Source organism: Pleurodeles waltl, chromosome 5 (genome assembly GCF_031143425.1).
Source record: "Pleurodeles waltl isolate 20211129_DDA chromosome 5, aPleWal1.hap1.20221129, whole genome shotgun sequence".
NCBI lineage: Eukaryota > Metazoa > Chordata > Amphibia > Caudata > Salamandridae > Pleurodeles > Pleurodeles waltl.
The window spans coordinates 1,203,105,873-1,203,123,474 of record NC_090444.1 but is presented as its reverse complement, the minus strand read 5'-3'; the positions used below and the strand labels follow the sequence as shown (position 1 = coordinate 1,203,123,474).

Sequence of the window (17,602 nt, the reverse complement as noted above, 5' to 3'; positions counted from 1 at the left end):
TTGATCATTGTGCCTCTCAATTGTGCCTTCAGGCTAATCAATAGCCTAGAGTTAACCACTTGTATTTCTGTTCTCTTGCCTCGCATTGAAGGCTGCATTTTTCTGTCAGTCTTTATTTTTACCTCCTTTGTACTTCGTAGAAATGTACTTGCGGTCCGGTTCCCTCCCCTTAATCTTTGCGTGTATCTAATCATGTGTGCTTCCAGAACATTCTTTCCACTCTCCATCCCCTACACTAAATAGCGCTGCTATTCCTTCGTGCGCCGGGCCCATAGACTGTGATTTTTTCTCTCTTTCTCTATGGGCTGCCTACACCTTCTCTTCTTTTCCTTGAGTCATGTTAGTACATAATTCTGTACTTAATCATTTTGTAGGTAATTTATGAAAGCTCTTTGGCAAAAGACTTATGCAAATAAAATAGACAATACAACACATCATACTAAAACAGTTTACAATTTGAGAAAAAGTGTTTCGGGCAGAGTGCAACTGTTCTTGAGGATCTATTACTGTTGGTACAAGCCTATGACAAACGGAGGCCAGTAAGTCTGCAAGAAGTTTTAGGTCCCACCTCCAGAGAACTTTTGTAGTTGACACTTGTCGCAAGCCCTTTTGTGGAACATACTAAACAGTGCGCTTTGTGCCAGCATCTTTTTTCTTTTAGCATGTTTTTTGCATCTTTTAGCAACTAATTCCATTAGAATGCATGTGATTGCGATCTCTCCCTGGTTTCCTCCCTGAAATGCCCAACCCCTCACATGCTCCATATGTCTCCCTCCTACTACCCCACCCATAACTCGTCCATTATTTCCCCTAACCTGGCTTTTTTTCAGTATCTTGGACTATTAAATAAGAAAATAAATTACATGATGGCAGCATCAGGTTATATGTGTCCTCATACATCACGCTCGCCTACCACAGCATCATGATGCATATATGTGCATGCACATGTACAAGTCAGTCTGCTTTTTTTCATTTCGTTTTTTTTTTTAGTCAATGCTGCAAGGCTTTGGCGAAAAACACTGGCAAAGCCATAAGGTCAAAAGACCTTTTGGCTTTACCAAAGCTTGTTTTAACAATGAGATAGATTTGCTGGTATTCCATTAAATATGGTAGGACCTACTAACAGCCAAAATAAAAGACAGAAATAAACACCATCACTCAAGGGTAGACATCGACTGTCAAGCCTGGCCCATAGTTATCAACTAATCATGGGTCATGAAGGAGACTTTTAGACAGCCATCAACAATAAGCATGCTAGAATGTGTAGCTTCACTGTTGCCCACTATAGGCATTGATTTGTAAATGAATAGTGCAAATGAAGAAAAAAAATCAGGAGTGGCTGAAAGTCACACTTTTAGCATGATGAAAGTTGACATCTAAGTCATACTAAAAAAAATAGCTTAGCATGTTGTCATTACTTTACATGTCTTGCACACTGTCTCACCTGTGTGGGTCCTCTGGTGAATAGCCAAGAAGTGACTATATTTGAACACTTTGCCACAATCCTTGCACTGGGTCGCAGGTTCTTTGACCTTTTTCTTTCCTGTTGCTACTCGACGATCATCATCATCATCACACAAAAGTTTATAATCTCTAAGCTTTATGGACCTCTGTATCCTTCGCTTACTGCAGCGGCTATGACCGGTTGATTTCCAGTGGGATTCTGGACTGGAATTCTCATCTGCCACTGGTCCATAAGAAGACACAGTTAGTTTAGTGAGCTCAGTTGCCTCAACTTTTGGTCCTTCTCGCATATTTTTGTTGAAGTCCCTATTTTCTTTTGAGAACCCTTCTTCTAAGTTCAGATTCTCATGAACCACACCATCTTCTACAACGTGGGTATCACTGGCAGTTATCATTCCTAATTTTCCCTGATGAGACTGCATAAGTTTCCTCGGTCTTCCACGCTTCCGCTTAGGTAGGTCGCCAAATCCCTTGTCTCCAGCATTAGTTGAGACTGCATCCAACATACTGGTCGAGGTTTTTACGGGGCAGCAGCTGTTCTGGTTGTCTGTGAAGGCCTTCACCAAGTCATTCACCTTCAATAATTGTGCGGTTGCGACAATTTGCTCAGCTGTCTTTTCACTTGCATGGAGAATTCCGGTGTAGATGAAAGCTAGCAGTGCACCAAACGTGTCAGCCACCATACCTTCCATAACATAAATTGACTGTCCTACCTCACCCTCACTTGCAAACATCATAGAGAAGTATTCACTAGTGGCAGCGAGTACTGCCTTGTGTGCTCTGAATTGCACATTTTCCACAATTAATGTGATGTCACAAAGAAAGTCTTTTTTCCTTTGCTCCTCAAAACCAGCCAACACTGTATCTTTGTGACTACGAGAGCAAATAAAAATAAGGTTTTCGGTTACGACATCTGGAACAGTTGATGTCATTTTTTTTTTTAGGAATTCCGTTCTTTAAGCCTACAAGATCCAAGAAAACAGTTGACACATTATTTCACACTTTTACGAAATACCAGTGTTAAACAACACAAGAATTGTTTTACTTCATCATGTATTACATTTGTAAATACTGTATCTCTGGAGCTTAGAATGTGTGTACTTAGTTTATCATTTGTCGTGAATGGACAAAAACCTGGGGTCATTTAAGTCAGGGTAAAAGTGTTTCGCTTATTTCGGCTATAATGGCCTGCCCCTGTTACTCACTGGCTCTTAACTGTTGTGTGCTTGCGAGGTGATCTGCTATGTGCTTAACTCTGGGGCAGAATGGTGTTTTGCTAAAGACATCAATTTCGAAGATGGCCAACAGCAGTGGTTTAAGTGAGGCTCACCTAAGAGCTGAGAAGAGAACAAATAACCCTATACATTAGGTGACCTATTTCCTGCTGATCGGTAAGAGACCTGGACTCTTCTTTGCAGCATATGTAACTATTAGTAAGTGGAACGTCTTGCCTAATCTGAGAAAATGGTTTAATACACTCACAAGCACAGAGCAGTAGAAAACTGAAAATCTTCCAAGATGCCCTCCAAAATCACTTTGTTATTTAAAATGTTAGTAAGGGTCATACAACATAGAAGACAAAGGCGGAATTGTTAGGCAGATATGAAATATATTGTTCAATGTTTACTTCTGCCTGTCCGTTAGCTGTTATCACTGAAAAAAATCTTTTTAAGAATTTAGTAAACGCATGCTTGTCCTCAAAATGTATTCGCCCATGCTTTAAGTTACATGGGGGAAACAATTATATAGATCCTGTGTTTTTGTTGCAATACCTACCTTACATCTACAACCCAAACCTATTTGCAGAATGAAATGCCAGAGCTGGGGAAAAAAGTTGCGCTCCCATTTGACAATTATGCTCGACATGACGTCAAGGTAAATCGATTAAACCAGCACCTTGCTCGTGTAAACACAAATAATTATTGATCCCATATAAAATCAAATCTGGAACAGTGTAAAGTGCACCCACCTTCTGTCACTCCCAGCTGGCAGAAGTTAAAGTCATCTATCCCTCCCTTTGACTACTCCCTAGTGTGAGACCTAGGAAGCCGCAACAGAAAAAAACCTTAAGTGCCAAAAACAGAAAATGCACAAGAGCCATAAGGCAGAAGGCGCTTAGAATCATGTGGAGTAAAAACACATAACACGACTAAAGTAGTGGAAACTAAAGAGAGACAACCGATGAACGAGTCCGAGAATATAGAAAAGAGACTGCCATCCCTTATCGGTGGTAACAAGAAAAGATACTGTCGAAAGTGGCAGCCATCTTGGTAATTATAATTTAAAGTACCTGCACTTTTCTGCATGGGCGCGCTATTTTTAACAGGAGATTATTTGCATTTTTCACCGGGAATCAGGCACTCTCATGGTGAGTGCCTGCACTTCTATAGTTCCATTTCAACCACTGAGTACAGCATACTTAATCTGTAATATATTTCAGAGAGCACAACTAAAAGACAACGCTACTGTTTCGCTTCGAGTCTCTTTCTACTTCCTGATGTAAAATATTTCCAATTGACGTTTCCTGGTCTTTGGTTCGCTCGAAAACTCCACCCTTTCATTTTGATAGGTCAATTCGCTCACAGATTTAGAGGACTGCCACCGGCTAGAGAATTATTGGTCGTCATTGGAATTTGCTAATCACGTAATCTGATTGGAGTATTTTGGTGACGTGTTCTCGGAGCAGGAGCCACGGCGTCGGGGGTTGCTATGGTGAAGCCACGAGTTTGTTGACGCGCGTCCCTGGCAGGCACGCAGCAGACAAGTATTAGGAATCTAGTGCACAATGTATTGCGCGCGAGTATGCCCTCCTGTGCCCTCTTTCACCGAGCCATTGAACGTGCACGTGGTGGGTCTCCAACGGGAGCCTGAATTTCAGTCCGCCGTGTGCGCTGCGCAGGTAAGAGCAGGGAACGCTCAAGATGCGACTGAAGTTCCACGCCGTGAAGTTCTGTGCCTCTCCTTTGCCTTTCATCACCAATGGAGCCTGACCAAACGTCTCCCGTCTGACCAAAAATGCATTAGTGTATCAACTACTCCTCAGTAAGGCATTCCAGACTGCCTCACGTAGATGTGAAAAGAAAACGTGCTGCTCCCCTTCAACAAATGCGCGAGATAATATGTGATGGCATTTCAGCATGCCCTGCAAAATGCTGGAGGGCTGTAACACCGCTCGGACACATACAAATAATGCCGCGTTCTTGGTTAAGATAAAGGCACGGCGCTAATCTTGGAACAAACATGTTTTTTTTCCTATGTAAATTTAATGTCCTTCATTCCCAACAGTTGTACACCGGCACTCCTGAAGTTGTTAACATTCTAACTAACCCGATTCATACGAGAGGCTCAATTTTTGTATGGAAAAATGGTTTTATTTTAGGTGTCTCCCGCCTAAAACTGCCTCTGTTTCACGTATTCAGTCAATGGAGAAAATAAATCTCCTCAATGTTTTTCACTGTCCCCTTATTCCTTGTTTCCAAATGTTGGCATGATTGAAAATACCTTTCCTCGTACATTTCTGCTAGTGAGTCCTACTGCATTTATTTGGTGAAGAGTTTTAAACATATACCTCAATTATGCATAAATCCGAGTACTATCATTGTTCTTCATAAGTACTTTAACAGTAATGTGCATAGTAAAAAAGAGAGGCCATCCTCAACGCTGTTGACACCCTAAAGATCATGAATACCACTCACTCCGGAGCCCCCTCGGACCTATGCCCCCATCACATCTTCAACCAAACCGGTTCCACCATCACCCTGTACTATGCCACACCATTGACTGCTTTATCTAGTCAGGCACCTTCCCGGAAGACGGGAAACATGCAGAAATCAACCCCCCCTGCAGAAAAAACCCTCCGCCGACCTGACGGACCTCAAAAACTACAGACCCATCTTACTCCTCCCCTTCCCAGTCGAGGTCATCAAGAAGGCCATCAAAGCCCAACTCACAGAATTCATCAAGACCAACCACACCTTGGGCCCCTCCTAATCAGGCTTCAGAAGCAACTACAGCACTGCAACCACATTCCTTGCAACAATGGATGACATCTGCACTCTCCTCGAACAAGGCAAAACCTCAGTCCTCATCCTCCTGAACCTCTCCGCCACCTTCAGTACCGTCTCCCACCACACCCTCTCCACCAGATTCCACGACACCAGCATCCGCGTCAAAGCCTTTGAGTGGATCCGCTCCTTCCTTAGTGGTTGAATCCAGAAAGTCAGGCTCCCACTGTTCTCATCAAAACCGACAGAGATCAGCTGCGGAGTTCCTCAGGGCTCCTCTCTGAGCCCCACTCTCTTCAACATCTACATGTCCCCGTTTGCGAACATTGTCAGAAACCACAGACTTAACATTGTCTTCTATGCTGACAACACCCAGATGATCCTGTCCCTCAAAGACCAACCTACACCGCCAAAAGCAACTTCCACAAGGGAAAGAAGGCAGTCGCTGCCTGGATAAAGGACAGCTGCCGGAAACTCATCTCTGACAAAAATGAGGTACTCAGCCTAGACTCCACCCCCTCTGCCTGGGACGACTCCTGGTGGCCCCCAGTGCTCGCAACCACACACACACACACCCACTGACCAGGCACGCAACCTGAACATCATCCTCAACTCCCCGCTCTCAATGAACCGCCAAATCAATGTTGTCTCATCCTTTTGTTTCCTCACTCTCCCACTGGTCAGAAAGTTTTTCAAATGGATCCCCATCGAGTCCAGGAGAACAGTCACCCAGGCACTTGTCAGCAGAAAGTTGGACTACGGCAATGCACTCTGTGCTGGCATCACCCAAAAGCTCCAAAAGAAACTGCAGAGAATCCAGAACGTCTCGGCCAGGCTCATCCTGGACATCCCTCGCCGCAGCCACATCACTGCTCACCTGAGAGACCTTCACTGGTTCCGGATCAACTAAAAAATCACCTTCAAGCTCCTTAAGCATGCCTACCAGGCCCTCCACAACATCAGACCATCATACCTCAGCCACCGCCTGACCTTCTACATGCCCACCAGACACCTCCACTCCGCCCAACTGGCCCTCGCCACAACCCCCAAGATCTGCAAGAACTCAGCTGGAGAAAGATCCTTCTCTTACCTCGCTGCTCAAACCTGGAACGTTCTTCCGCTACACCTCAGGCAACCAACCTCACTACCTCAATTCAAGAAGAACCTCAAGACCTGGCTCTTCGACTGAACTGCTACTACCCCCCTTGGTGCCTCAAGACCTTTACGGGTGATTAGCCGTATTTTACAAGAACCTGATTGATTAATTAATCAATAACCCATTCCAATCACTGTAGAATTCTGGCATGTTAATTTATATAATCTTGATAGATCTAGTGGTAACACTGAAAGTCCGGTGCTCTTGAGTTCTCTGTTGTGTGTTGAGATTTTCAAATAGGCCAGTGCCACACGCCTCCTGCCTGCCCCCGATATCATGTTACTCAACAGTGAATCCAGCTTTCAAAAGAGTTTCCTGGGGTTAGGAGTGGGAGATTATTAACATAATAAAGAAGGCTCTAAAACATTTTCATCTTGAATGTGGCTATGTGGGTCTTTTACTATAAATGCAAGATTTACTTGTGTTGACCTTTGGGCCGGTGTCCTCCTAAATACGTGCATAGTGTCTGCCATTAAAGTCAAATTCTTTTTAACATCCCACAAGTAGAAAAGTATATCATCTGCTTAAAGGGACACACCCTGAACACAGTCAGCCAGCTGTATTCACCAGTCGTTTCTGGGGTACGCAGTATTGCCAGAGGTTTGATTGCCAGGATGAACAATAATGGGAATAAGGGACAGCCCTTTCTTGTACCCCCAGCCATTGCATAACTTTCGGATATGTGGCTGCCTGTTTTAGCATTAGTTGTGGGTTTGGCGTAAAAGTGGCTGATGCAGTGCAGTATTGGAAATACCAAACCAACCCCTCTGAGCATGGTGAGCATGTAATTCCACTTTAGGGTATCATCCTATACTCCCTGTTTAGGATTGACAATAGCTGGCATAAGGCCAGGATTTCGGGCTTGGGTTTGGGTTTTATTACTGAGGTAACTATTGCCATGTTTGTTGTAGTCAGGAGGGGTGCTCAAGTGGCAATGGAGACATAGGAATTCCCCCAGGAATACTTTCATAATCTCAGCACCAGGACTGGCTTCTGATTAGTACAGTGTCTTGTAATATTGTTTGAAATCAACATTAATCTCCTGTTGGGTAAGGGCTAGGCTGCTGGAGTGGTCTTTGATAGAGAGGAGTCTTTGATAGAGTGGATGGGGCATGTGAGCACTGAGATTGGATTACCTATGCTAGTAATTTACCAGCTTTTTCACCCTCTGAGTGTTTTTTTTGGCTGTATATGCAGCCAAGCCAATGCAACATAAATGTAAATCAGCTTGTTTGTCAATGGCCTTTTTAAGATGGCCTGCTATACATGATTGTCTCTCTTTCCAGCCACTGCAGAACAGACTTTTGCAAGGTCACCTGCAATTGCCTTTCGGGCTCCTGTTGTCATTCCAGTACTTAACTTCTCTCACAACTTCTTTGAATGCTTCCCGTTAAAGCATAGGCGAAGAAACAGTGCCTGTGTAATTAGTGATTGCTTTTCTAACCGATTCCATGAAAGCGTTGTCTTCTATTACATGCCAAAAGTGAAGAAAATATGTAGCAATGATCATACATAGTACTATATATAAATAGTGAACAGAAGGAAAATATATTGAATGAAAAAACTGAGCATGAAATTGACCTATCTGTGTTTCCTACCTGGCCTAGCTCTATTTGGTAGGAGCTAGAAAATAGTGTAGTGTTCATACTCATTGTTTATTTGCCTCTGTTCATGTTATACTTTGGATTTTACAATGTTTGTTGTCTAATGCTAAAATTATTTTATGGACCTGGGATTGCATTGGTTGAGGTGGGGTTCTGGAACCGAGAGATATTCAGTTACTGTCGATTCCAGGAGCTGACCAGTGCTGGTGCAGTCGTGGGTCCTGCTTTCGCAATAAACATATTTTCAAAGCAACTCCTTGACTGGAAAGAACATCTTTTTTCAATTCACCGCCAGGACTCAAGCTTTCCGCTACATTTATTAGTACCAGGAGTAGGGTAGTGGTAAGCGGCCATTCATTTGCAGAGGACCCACCGATAAGCTTTGATAAAGTTCTTCCCAGATTGCTACTGTGGTGTTTTGCTGGTATTTTGGGAGATATTATTCACAAAGGTAACGATTTCAAGTTGCAGCGCTAATTAGTCTTACCTGATTGTTTGTTTCCATTTGACTTATGGCCTGTGTTCCATTTCTGCCACGTGATTCCACTTGTGTGCTGGAGGCCATCTTCATGAGATGTGTTCTTCTGTGACGCTGCCGTGTAGGTTGTTGCACTGTCTCCACTGTCTGTCTTTGCACGCTCTCGTCATCGCCTTGCATCAGGTCACACTGCATGGTGGCCATCTTGGATCGGTTTAAGGATTCTTCTATGCTCACTACCTGAGCAACTTCTGAAGAAAAAAACTGACAACACAGAGGCAGCACCTCGGGACGTGCTGTAGCATTTGTATAAGCATAAGGGTGCAAGGTAATTTATCTATCCTTCATTATCTTCCTGTTAAGGAGTACTTGTTTACATCTGTTCATTTGTTTACCATGGCCACTAGTCAAGGAGTAGTTGAACCACCAGCATTTTTACACAGACCTGAAAAACCGAAGATTAATGGGTCTGAATTGCTGCGTATATTTGAAAATTACCACACAGCTATTGATGCCAATGGATATTCTCCTGACAGGAAGATGGCGCTATGTTAAATCATCTTGGTTTTGCCGGTCAGCATGTTTTTGGCAATTTGCCTCTCATTCTCGTACCTCTGAGTGGTAATACGCCTTGGAACAGATACATTGAGGAAAAGGAGAGAACGAGAAAACAATATTCAGATGACTCCAGTGTGTTATTAGAAAGGTTTAACTTTGCCATGTGTAAGCAAATGTGTGACGAAACTGTGGAAGAGTATGTTGCTAATTTGCAGGTGCTAGCATCCAAGTGTGAATTTGGGAGTAATGTCGATATACATATACGTGACCAATTAGTTTTCTATTGTTTTTCAAAAAAGATCGAAAAACGTGTTTTGACTTGTCATAATCCCTCCCTTGAAGAGGCTATTGACATAGAGAAAAGTATAGAGAGATCTATAATTACTTTCAAGGCTTTAGCAAATCATGGAGGACAAACCTCCTTAAACTGTGTGCTTGAGGAAGGAGTGCTATATGCAGTGGATAGTAAACAGGTGAAACAAAATAAAGGAACACAGACAAGAAGGGAGGAATAGGAGAATGTGTTACCATTATGGTTCCAAAAGTCACATTGGCAATGATTCTTCTTGTCCTGCAATTGGCAAAAGGTGCAATCGGTATCGCAAAATTGGACACTTCCAAGGGGTATGTAGAGGTGTGTTGAGTAACAAGGGCAGTGATAACAAAGTGAGAATAAGTTATGTGCACACCGAGGATACCACTGATTTGTACGAGGAAATTTTGAAATGTACCAATGGGTTCTCAAATGTCTTATTAACAGTTGAACTTCGAAATGCGAATTTAAGTAAGCCTGAAAAACATATTAAAGGGGCTATATGTGAAGTCATTATTGATGGCAAAACTATTACTGTGTTAGCAGATTCTGCTGCACAAATCACCTCATTAGCTGATCACACATTTTACAAATTATGGCCTGATTTGTTGGTGTTGAATTCTCCTGATGTCAACCCTAAAGCATTTGATGACCATGACATTGATCTATTAGGTTTCTTTTGGTCCACTTTGCAATGTTTAGGTAGATCGATGACTACTAAGATCTATGTAGCTGTCAGAAGTAGGGACATTCTAGGGTGAAGGGATCTGGCCAGACTTGGAATTATCTTGTGGCCTGGTCATGACATTCCTGTTTTGTTGGGAGATTTACCTTCTGAAAGATTGCATGAGCTTGTATCATGTGTAGGAATGACTAGCAATATTACAGATCAGATGGTCACTTTGTTTCCTGAAGTTTTTAAAGACCAAGTGGATACAGTATGAGGGTTTGAGCATAGCATTAAGGTTAAAGAAAGGTGCAACCCTGGTGGTGCACAGGTGGGACCAGTACAATTAAATGTGAGGAAGATTTAAAACATTTGTTACAGAGGTTGGAATCTGAAGGAATAATTGCTACAACAGATTCCTCAGACTAGGTCTCTCCAGTTGGTCTCACAAAAAAATACCTGGTGAATTAAGGTTATGTGTAGACTTGAGGTCGCGGAATCAAAACATACTAGTGGATTGCCATCCCCTTCCTCATATATAAGAGATGATTGCAAGTATTGGATGTTCAAGGGTTTTCTCAACCATTGATCTTCATTCTGCATATCACCAGATTCCTTTGAGTGAGGATTCTCAGAGTTTAACCACATTTGCCACTCCATTTGGGGCTTTCAAGTATTTGCGTTTGCCGTTTGGACTTGAATCCGCAGCAAGCGTCTTCCAAAAGAGGATGGATGATTTGTTTTGTGATTTGCCTCAAGTTCAGGCACTTCAGGATGACATCTTAATTTTCACTGACGTGCCTTGCCACCTACTGATAAAGATGTTTTACGCTCATTTTTGGGACTATGCAAGTACTATGCCAGGTTTGTGCCTGGTTATGTTATGACAGTACAGCCTTTGTGATCTCTTCTCAAGAAAGGTAACAAATTTGAGTGGAACAATGAAATCAATAGTGTTAAGGAACTGCTGTCAGCTCCAGCCTTACAAGCATTTCATCCATCAGGAAAACCATTAATTATGGTTGATGCCAGTCAAAAAGGTCTGGGGACAGTGTTTGGGCAGTGGGTCAATTGCCACGAGAACACTGCAGCATTTGCTTCTAGAACTCTTAGTGATGCTGAGACCAACTATAGCACCATTGAGAGAGAAGCTTTGGCGCATGTGTGGGCGGTACAAAAATGCAAAACTTACATATGGGGCACCACTTGTGATTTGTATACAGATCACAAACCTCTCGTCTTTTTGTTGAATGTTAATGGGTTAGGCAAGCCATCTGCACATTTGGTTTGTTTGCTGTCTAAATTACAGGAGTATGAATTAGTAGTTAAATATATTCAACGGGCAAGAACATTTGGGCTGATTGCCTATCCTGTATACCACTACCTTATGTTACATTGTTGGTTGTTGATTCTGAACAAAAATGTGTTGTAGCTTTGGTGGATGTGCTAGCTGCTCCCAATGGTCATATTACAGAGGATGAATGGGTAACAGCCACGGCCGGAGATGAAGTGTTATCCAAGGTGTAGACATTTTAAAGAACAAGATGGCCATCTGGGAAAAATTTAACTGGGGAACTCAGATGCTTTAGAATTGCTCACGAAGGTCATATGGGAATTTCAGCAACTTGTAAGAAATTAAGGTTGGCACATTGGTGGCCTGGTGTTGACAAACCGGTTTAAAAATGTATAGATAAATGCCTTGAGTGTATTGTCTCTGACAAACGTTGGGAAACCGTTACTAAGCCTTAATGTCCGGTTCCTTTTCCTGAGAAACCTTGGGAGAAGGTAGCCTTTGATTTCTCTGGACCATTCAGTCTTTTGCCAAGAGACAAAAAATATCTAATTGTTGCTGTAGACTATTTCTCAAAATTGATTTATTACTCTTTTGTACAATGCGTACAAATACTGACACAGTAATTTTCTTTCTTGACAGAATATTTAGGATAGAAGGGACAGTTAGTATAATTGTCACTGAAAACGGCATGCATTTTGTGTCAACACAAATGGTTGATTTCATGAATTAACATAACATTAAACATCTACAAATGACTTTGTACAGTCCCTCTTCTAATGGTTTAGTTGAGACAGCTAATCGTGTTCTGAAAGATGGAATTCAGACTGCCTTGGCAACGAACTCTGATGTATCGCAATTTTTACAAAACACAATTTGGACGTATTTGACAACTCCTCATTCTACAACTTGAGTTAGTCCTTTTAAGCTGCTTAGAGGGAGAGATCCAAGAACAAAACTTACACCAGAGTGGATGTTGGGTGTTTTAAAAGAAAGGTGCAGTTCAAAAGACGATGATGATACTTTTTCTATTAAATCTAGAGTACTAGGGACACAACCTAAACATAAAAAATATTATGATTGCAGGAGAAATGCTAAAGAAGTTGCTATCAATGTAAATGGCCAGGTGTTGATTAAAAAAACATTTAGAGTATGTAAGGGTGAGTCCACGTACTCTTTGCCTGTGAAGATTGTCAAGGCCACTAAGGCTTCTGTTCTGTTGGAAGGAAAAGGATGGTGCAATAGAGGCAGTGTTATTCCATGCTATTGACTGATGTTGGAGATACTATTGTTAGAAAATTAGGGCAAAGTAATGCAACTTGTAAAAACAGTGTTTCTTATACTAGTTTTATGGAAACAGGACAGCAAATAACGTAACCGGTGGAGACAGTGCTTCCTGTTCTTTTGAAAGTGGACTAGAACCCGTGTCCACTCGTAGTTCACGGGTCATTAATTTGCCTCTTAGACTTCGTGAATACATTTTGAATGAAGTTGTTTGTTGTATTGTTTGTTTGAAGGGAAGGAGGTGATGTAGTGTTCATACTCATTGTTTATTTGCTTCTGTTCATGTTGTACTTTGGATGTTACAATGCTTGTTGTGTAATGCTAAACTTCTCTTATGGAACTGGGATTGCATTGGTTGTAGTGGGGATATTCAGTTACTGTTGGTTCCAGGAGCTGACTGGCGCTGGTGCAGTCGTGGGTCCTGCTTTGGCAATAAACGTATTTGCTAAGCAACTCATTCGCCGTCAAGACTCCCGCTTCCCGCCACAAGAGGTTTTTTTATTTATATATAATATATATGGTTGGGGTCGTGGGTGATGGATCAGAGGTTTCAGAGGCCTGGCAGAAAGAAAGTAAGTAATCGCAACAAATGGAATGATCACACTGATGAATGAATGAAGGGGTGAGTGACTGAGTGCATGGAAGGACGAGTGAATGAAAGGACGAGTGAATGAAAGTATGGACAAGTGAGTACATAGATGAATGTATTTGTAATGGATGTGTGGGTGAGGCAATACATGGATAGCTGGGTGAATAGTTCAGCGAGTGCTTATGTTGATGAAAGAGTGACAGATGGGTAATTGCTTGGATAGGTTAATTGGTAAGATGATGAGTGGATGTATCAATGACTGGGGGCAATGGTGATAGACATTACTGCAATCCAGTTGGTGTAAGGAGCCGGCTTTCTCCGCCAATCTCTTCAACTCCATGCACTCACTCATCCATTAATCCAGCTACACAGCCACTCAAACTTTCATCCATTTATCCCTTGATCCATCCATTGCCACTTTCTCATTTTCATTCACCCACACACCGAAGGTTGCCAGTCAGTGAAGAAGTACTGTCATAAAGAAGTCAGAACGATTGGTTTTGCCGATGCTTGTTTTAATGGTTACTCCTTTTATATTGTGTTAAATGTCACCATTTTGCGGTCTCTAAATGCTGGAACTAATATGCCACGCGTCATTATTACATAATGAAATGGTGCTCATTGTGTTGACCTCAGAAACATGCAAAGCAGAGTTGGCCGTGACTTAAAGTTCACAAATATATTTACAGCAAGACCTTAATTCACTTAGACTTAGTGATCAGGGGTTTACGGTTAAGTACACTGCATACAGGGGGTACTGTTGAGCAAACCACAAGAATGAGGAATTAATTCTGTAAAATCAGTTAAAACTTTATATTGTAAGAAATGGGTTCAGGTACAGCAAGCAACATCTGTCTAGTAGGATTTACACAAATATAGAAATAACAGAAGCACAGATCTCGGCCTCTCTTATTTTTAATCTTCATACGACTGCCCTAGTTTACACCCTGGGGATGTGAGAGCCTTCCACTCCATAAATGTTAAGGCATTGTTTATAAGTGTTACAATGTGGGCATCCTAGACTGTACCCCTGTATTCTGCAGAGATCCTTTTCTCCCTTGGCTAACTACAATGTTAGAAACAAACTTGTGGTTAAACATGGTTGTCAACTGTTGTGATCTTAGGCAGACTGCAAAAAAATTGGAACTTGAAGCTTAGATAAAAATAAACTACACAATGTGGTACTCTAACTTTACCTAGGTTTCTGTCTCATTGATTTAGGCTCTCTGTGGTACCATCTCGCCAAGCTTAAACAGCAACGTTCTTCTTTATTCTTGCACTTAACATGTTTTATTTAAAAGTGCAAAGTCTGTTAGCAGTTAACGTCATGAAAGTCATAAAATCAACATTTTTTGCCCACATTCAAAAATGGTCTTGAGACCTTTCACGGCAATTTTAGCACTTGGCTTGACTGAGCACTCTGCGAGCTATTTAGAAACTGTTTAGAAGCATACTTACCCTCCCTACCTCTGCTTCTGGAGCTCATTTCCGGCTAGAATTTGCACTCTGTAGTAAGCTGTGGAGCAATAGTGTAACTCGCAGCACTTTGTCCCCGTAGGAGGAGCACAGCATCCAAATTGTTGAAGCTTTTAATATGGTTTCCTTTCTGTTGAGCAGATGGCTGCATCGCCTCTTCTTGATAATAATACTTGATGAAGACAGTACAAGATCTTAAGGTTGCAATATTTGAATAACCCAATGCCGTCATTTTGTTTCCAAACTTTCTTGTCCAAACAAGCCACTATAACCTCCAGACTACTCAAATACACATAGTTTTCAAATAACAAAATCCTCAACTTCCACTCTAGCTTCCCACAGTGCTGCTTGACCGAGAACTACTTTGGAGAGTCTGTCAAGTAATATCTGATACACCAATGGATGATGCTTCAAGATGAATTTAATATAATATCAAAACATTGTAGCTCCGCGTAACATGACGTCCATTCTCCACTCCTCACAACTGCCGTTCACCGAGATCTCTAACAATTCACAGAACCTAGTGAACGTGCAGTAGAATGAAGAGCTACACTATAAGGTTTACAATTCCACAATTACCTCATAGTGTTAACTATACAAATACTTAAATTACGATTATGTAATTAAAACATAACACATCTTCCCCCTTTTAATACTAAATGACATTCTATAACTATATACAATTTGTTTATACCTTGTTTCCACATACAAACTCTTCTAACCATTTAGGTTTTACACTCCTCCTTTTGCTGCGCACATCGTTCTGTTCTATAACTTGCATGTCCTCTACATTAGTATGTTTCTTTACACTTCCATCCACCATTTTATTCTCTGTCTGATATCCAACAACCTCTGCAGCTCCCTCTTGATTAGTTTTCTGTGATTCTTCCCCAACTCTTCAACAATATCATATTCTCCTCCCAAGATATCTTTATTCATGACACATTCATTCTTCTCTTGCACTTCAACCGCATCCTCATCAAAGACATCTTCACTTGACTCTTTTTGATCAGAAAAATGAAAGGTTATTAAACCCATTAGTGTTCTTGAGAACAGCAATTCTCTTAAGATTCCAGACCTTCCCATCACTCAACAGAACAGAATTTCGCAGCACCTTAGTGGTATAGAGAATTGGCTTTCTCTTTTTTTTTTTTTTTTTTTTTTACCTTCCATGTTTTTTCACCTTAACCCACATTCACACACCTTTACCTTATCTGATCCTCTTTTCAAGTCAAATGCTTCTTTATATCTTTGATGCCTATTAATAATTATTTTCCTGATTTCTCTGAATGGTGGATTACATTCAGAAGACTGTATCAACCATTCGGGATTACATTTAGTTCTGGGATTTCTACCCCTCATTACTTCAAAAGGAGTCATTTCTAAAGCTTCATGAATACTAGTATGATACATCCACACAGTCTTAAATAATTGGTTCTCCCAATCCTCCCATTTCATGCAAGCTATTCGTATAGCGCTCTTCAAAACTTTTTTAACCCCTTCGCTGCCAGGCCTTTTCCCCCTCCTGTGCCAGGCCTTTCTTTGCCTATTTGGAATAGTTCTCGCTTAGGCCCTCATAACTTTTTGTCCACAAAAGCTACCCACGCCAAATTTGCGTAACTTTTTTTCCAACATCCTAGGGATTCTAGAGGTACCCAGACTTTGTGGGTTCCCCTGAAGGAGGCCAAGAAATTAGCCAAAATACAGTGAAAAGTTTGTTTAAAAAAAAGAAAATGGGAATAAGGGGCTGCAGAAGAAGGCTTGTGTTTTTTATCCCTGAAAATGGCATCAACAAATGGTTTGCGGTGCTGAAATCACCAGCTTCCCAGCTTTCAGGAACAGGCAGACTTGAATCTGAAAACCCAATTTTTCAACACAATGTTGGCATTTTACTGGGACATACCCCATTTTTACGATTTTCTATGCTTTCAGCCTCCTTCCAGTCAGTGACAGAAATGGGCGTGAAACCAATGCTGGATCCCAGAAACCTAAACATTTCTAACAAGTAGACACAATTCTGAATTCAGCAAGGGGTAATGTGTGTAGATCCTACAAGGGTTTCCTACAGAAAATAACAACTGAAAAAAAAGTATTGAAATTGAGGTGAAAAAAACAGCACCTTTTCTCTACGTTTTACTCTGTAACTGTTTCCTGCAATGTCAGATTTTTTTAAAGCAATATAACGTTACGTCTGCTGGACTCTTCTGGTTGCGGAGATATATAGGGATTGTAGGTTCATCAAGAACCCTAGGTACCCAGCGCCAATAAATGAGCTGCACCCTGCAGTGGGTTTTCATTCTATACCGGGTATACAACAATTCATTTGCTGAAATATAAAGAGTGAAAAATAGCTATCAAGAAAACCTTTGTATTTCCAAAATGGGCACAAGATTAGGTGTTGAGGAGCAGTGGTTATTTGCACATCTCTGAATTCTGGGGTACCCATACTAGCATGTGAATTACAGGGCATTTCTCAAAAAAACGTCTTTTTTATACACTCTCTTCTATTTGGAAGGAAAAAATGTAGAGAAAGACAAGGGGCAATGACACTTGTTTTGCTATTCTATGTTCCCCCAAGTCTCCCGATAAAAATTATACCTCACTTGTGCCCGCGACAGGAAATGCCCCAAAACACAACGTGGACACATCCCATTTTTTGACAGAAAACAGAGGTGTTTTTTACAAAGTGCCTACCTGTAGATTTTGGCCTCTAGCTCA

General features: G+C 41.5%; 2 protein-coding genes across 3 annotated transcripts in view; one reads left to right on the top strand and one right to left on the bottom strand.

Annotated features, from left to right (window-relative positions):
- ZBTB24 (zinc finger and BTB domain containing 24) overlaps positions 1-3,942 on the bottom strand; it is a 70,831-nt gene extending 66,889 nt beyond the window's left edge. The window contains exons 1-2 of one of the 2 annotated variants that reach the window (XM_069235467.1): positions 3,755-3,942; positions 1,445-2,426 (exon numbers count right to left, since the gene is read on the bottom strand). In XM_069235467.1, coding sequence (XP_069091568.1) covers positions 1,445-2,396 — 952 coding nt within the window. In that variant the 5' untranslated portion in view covers positions 2,397-2,426; positions 3,755-3,942. Of the gene's footprint in view, positions 1-1,444; positions 2,427-3,433; positions 3,631-3,754 lie in introns of those variants that run through there. The other variant, XM_069235468.1, reaches the window with a different exon arrangement.
- A 138-nt stretch (positions 3,943-4,080) lies between these two features.
- Positions 4,081-17,602, top strand: part of PPIL6 (peptidylprolyl isomerase like 6) — a 213,458-nt gene continuing 199,936 nt past the window's right edge. The window contains exon 1 of the mRNA XM_069235469.1: positions 4,081-4,363. Coding sequence (XP_069091570.1) covers positions 4,250-4,363 — 114 coding nt within the window. The 5' untranslated portion in view covers positions 4,081-4,249. The remainder of the gene's footprint in view (positions 4,364-17,602) is intronic.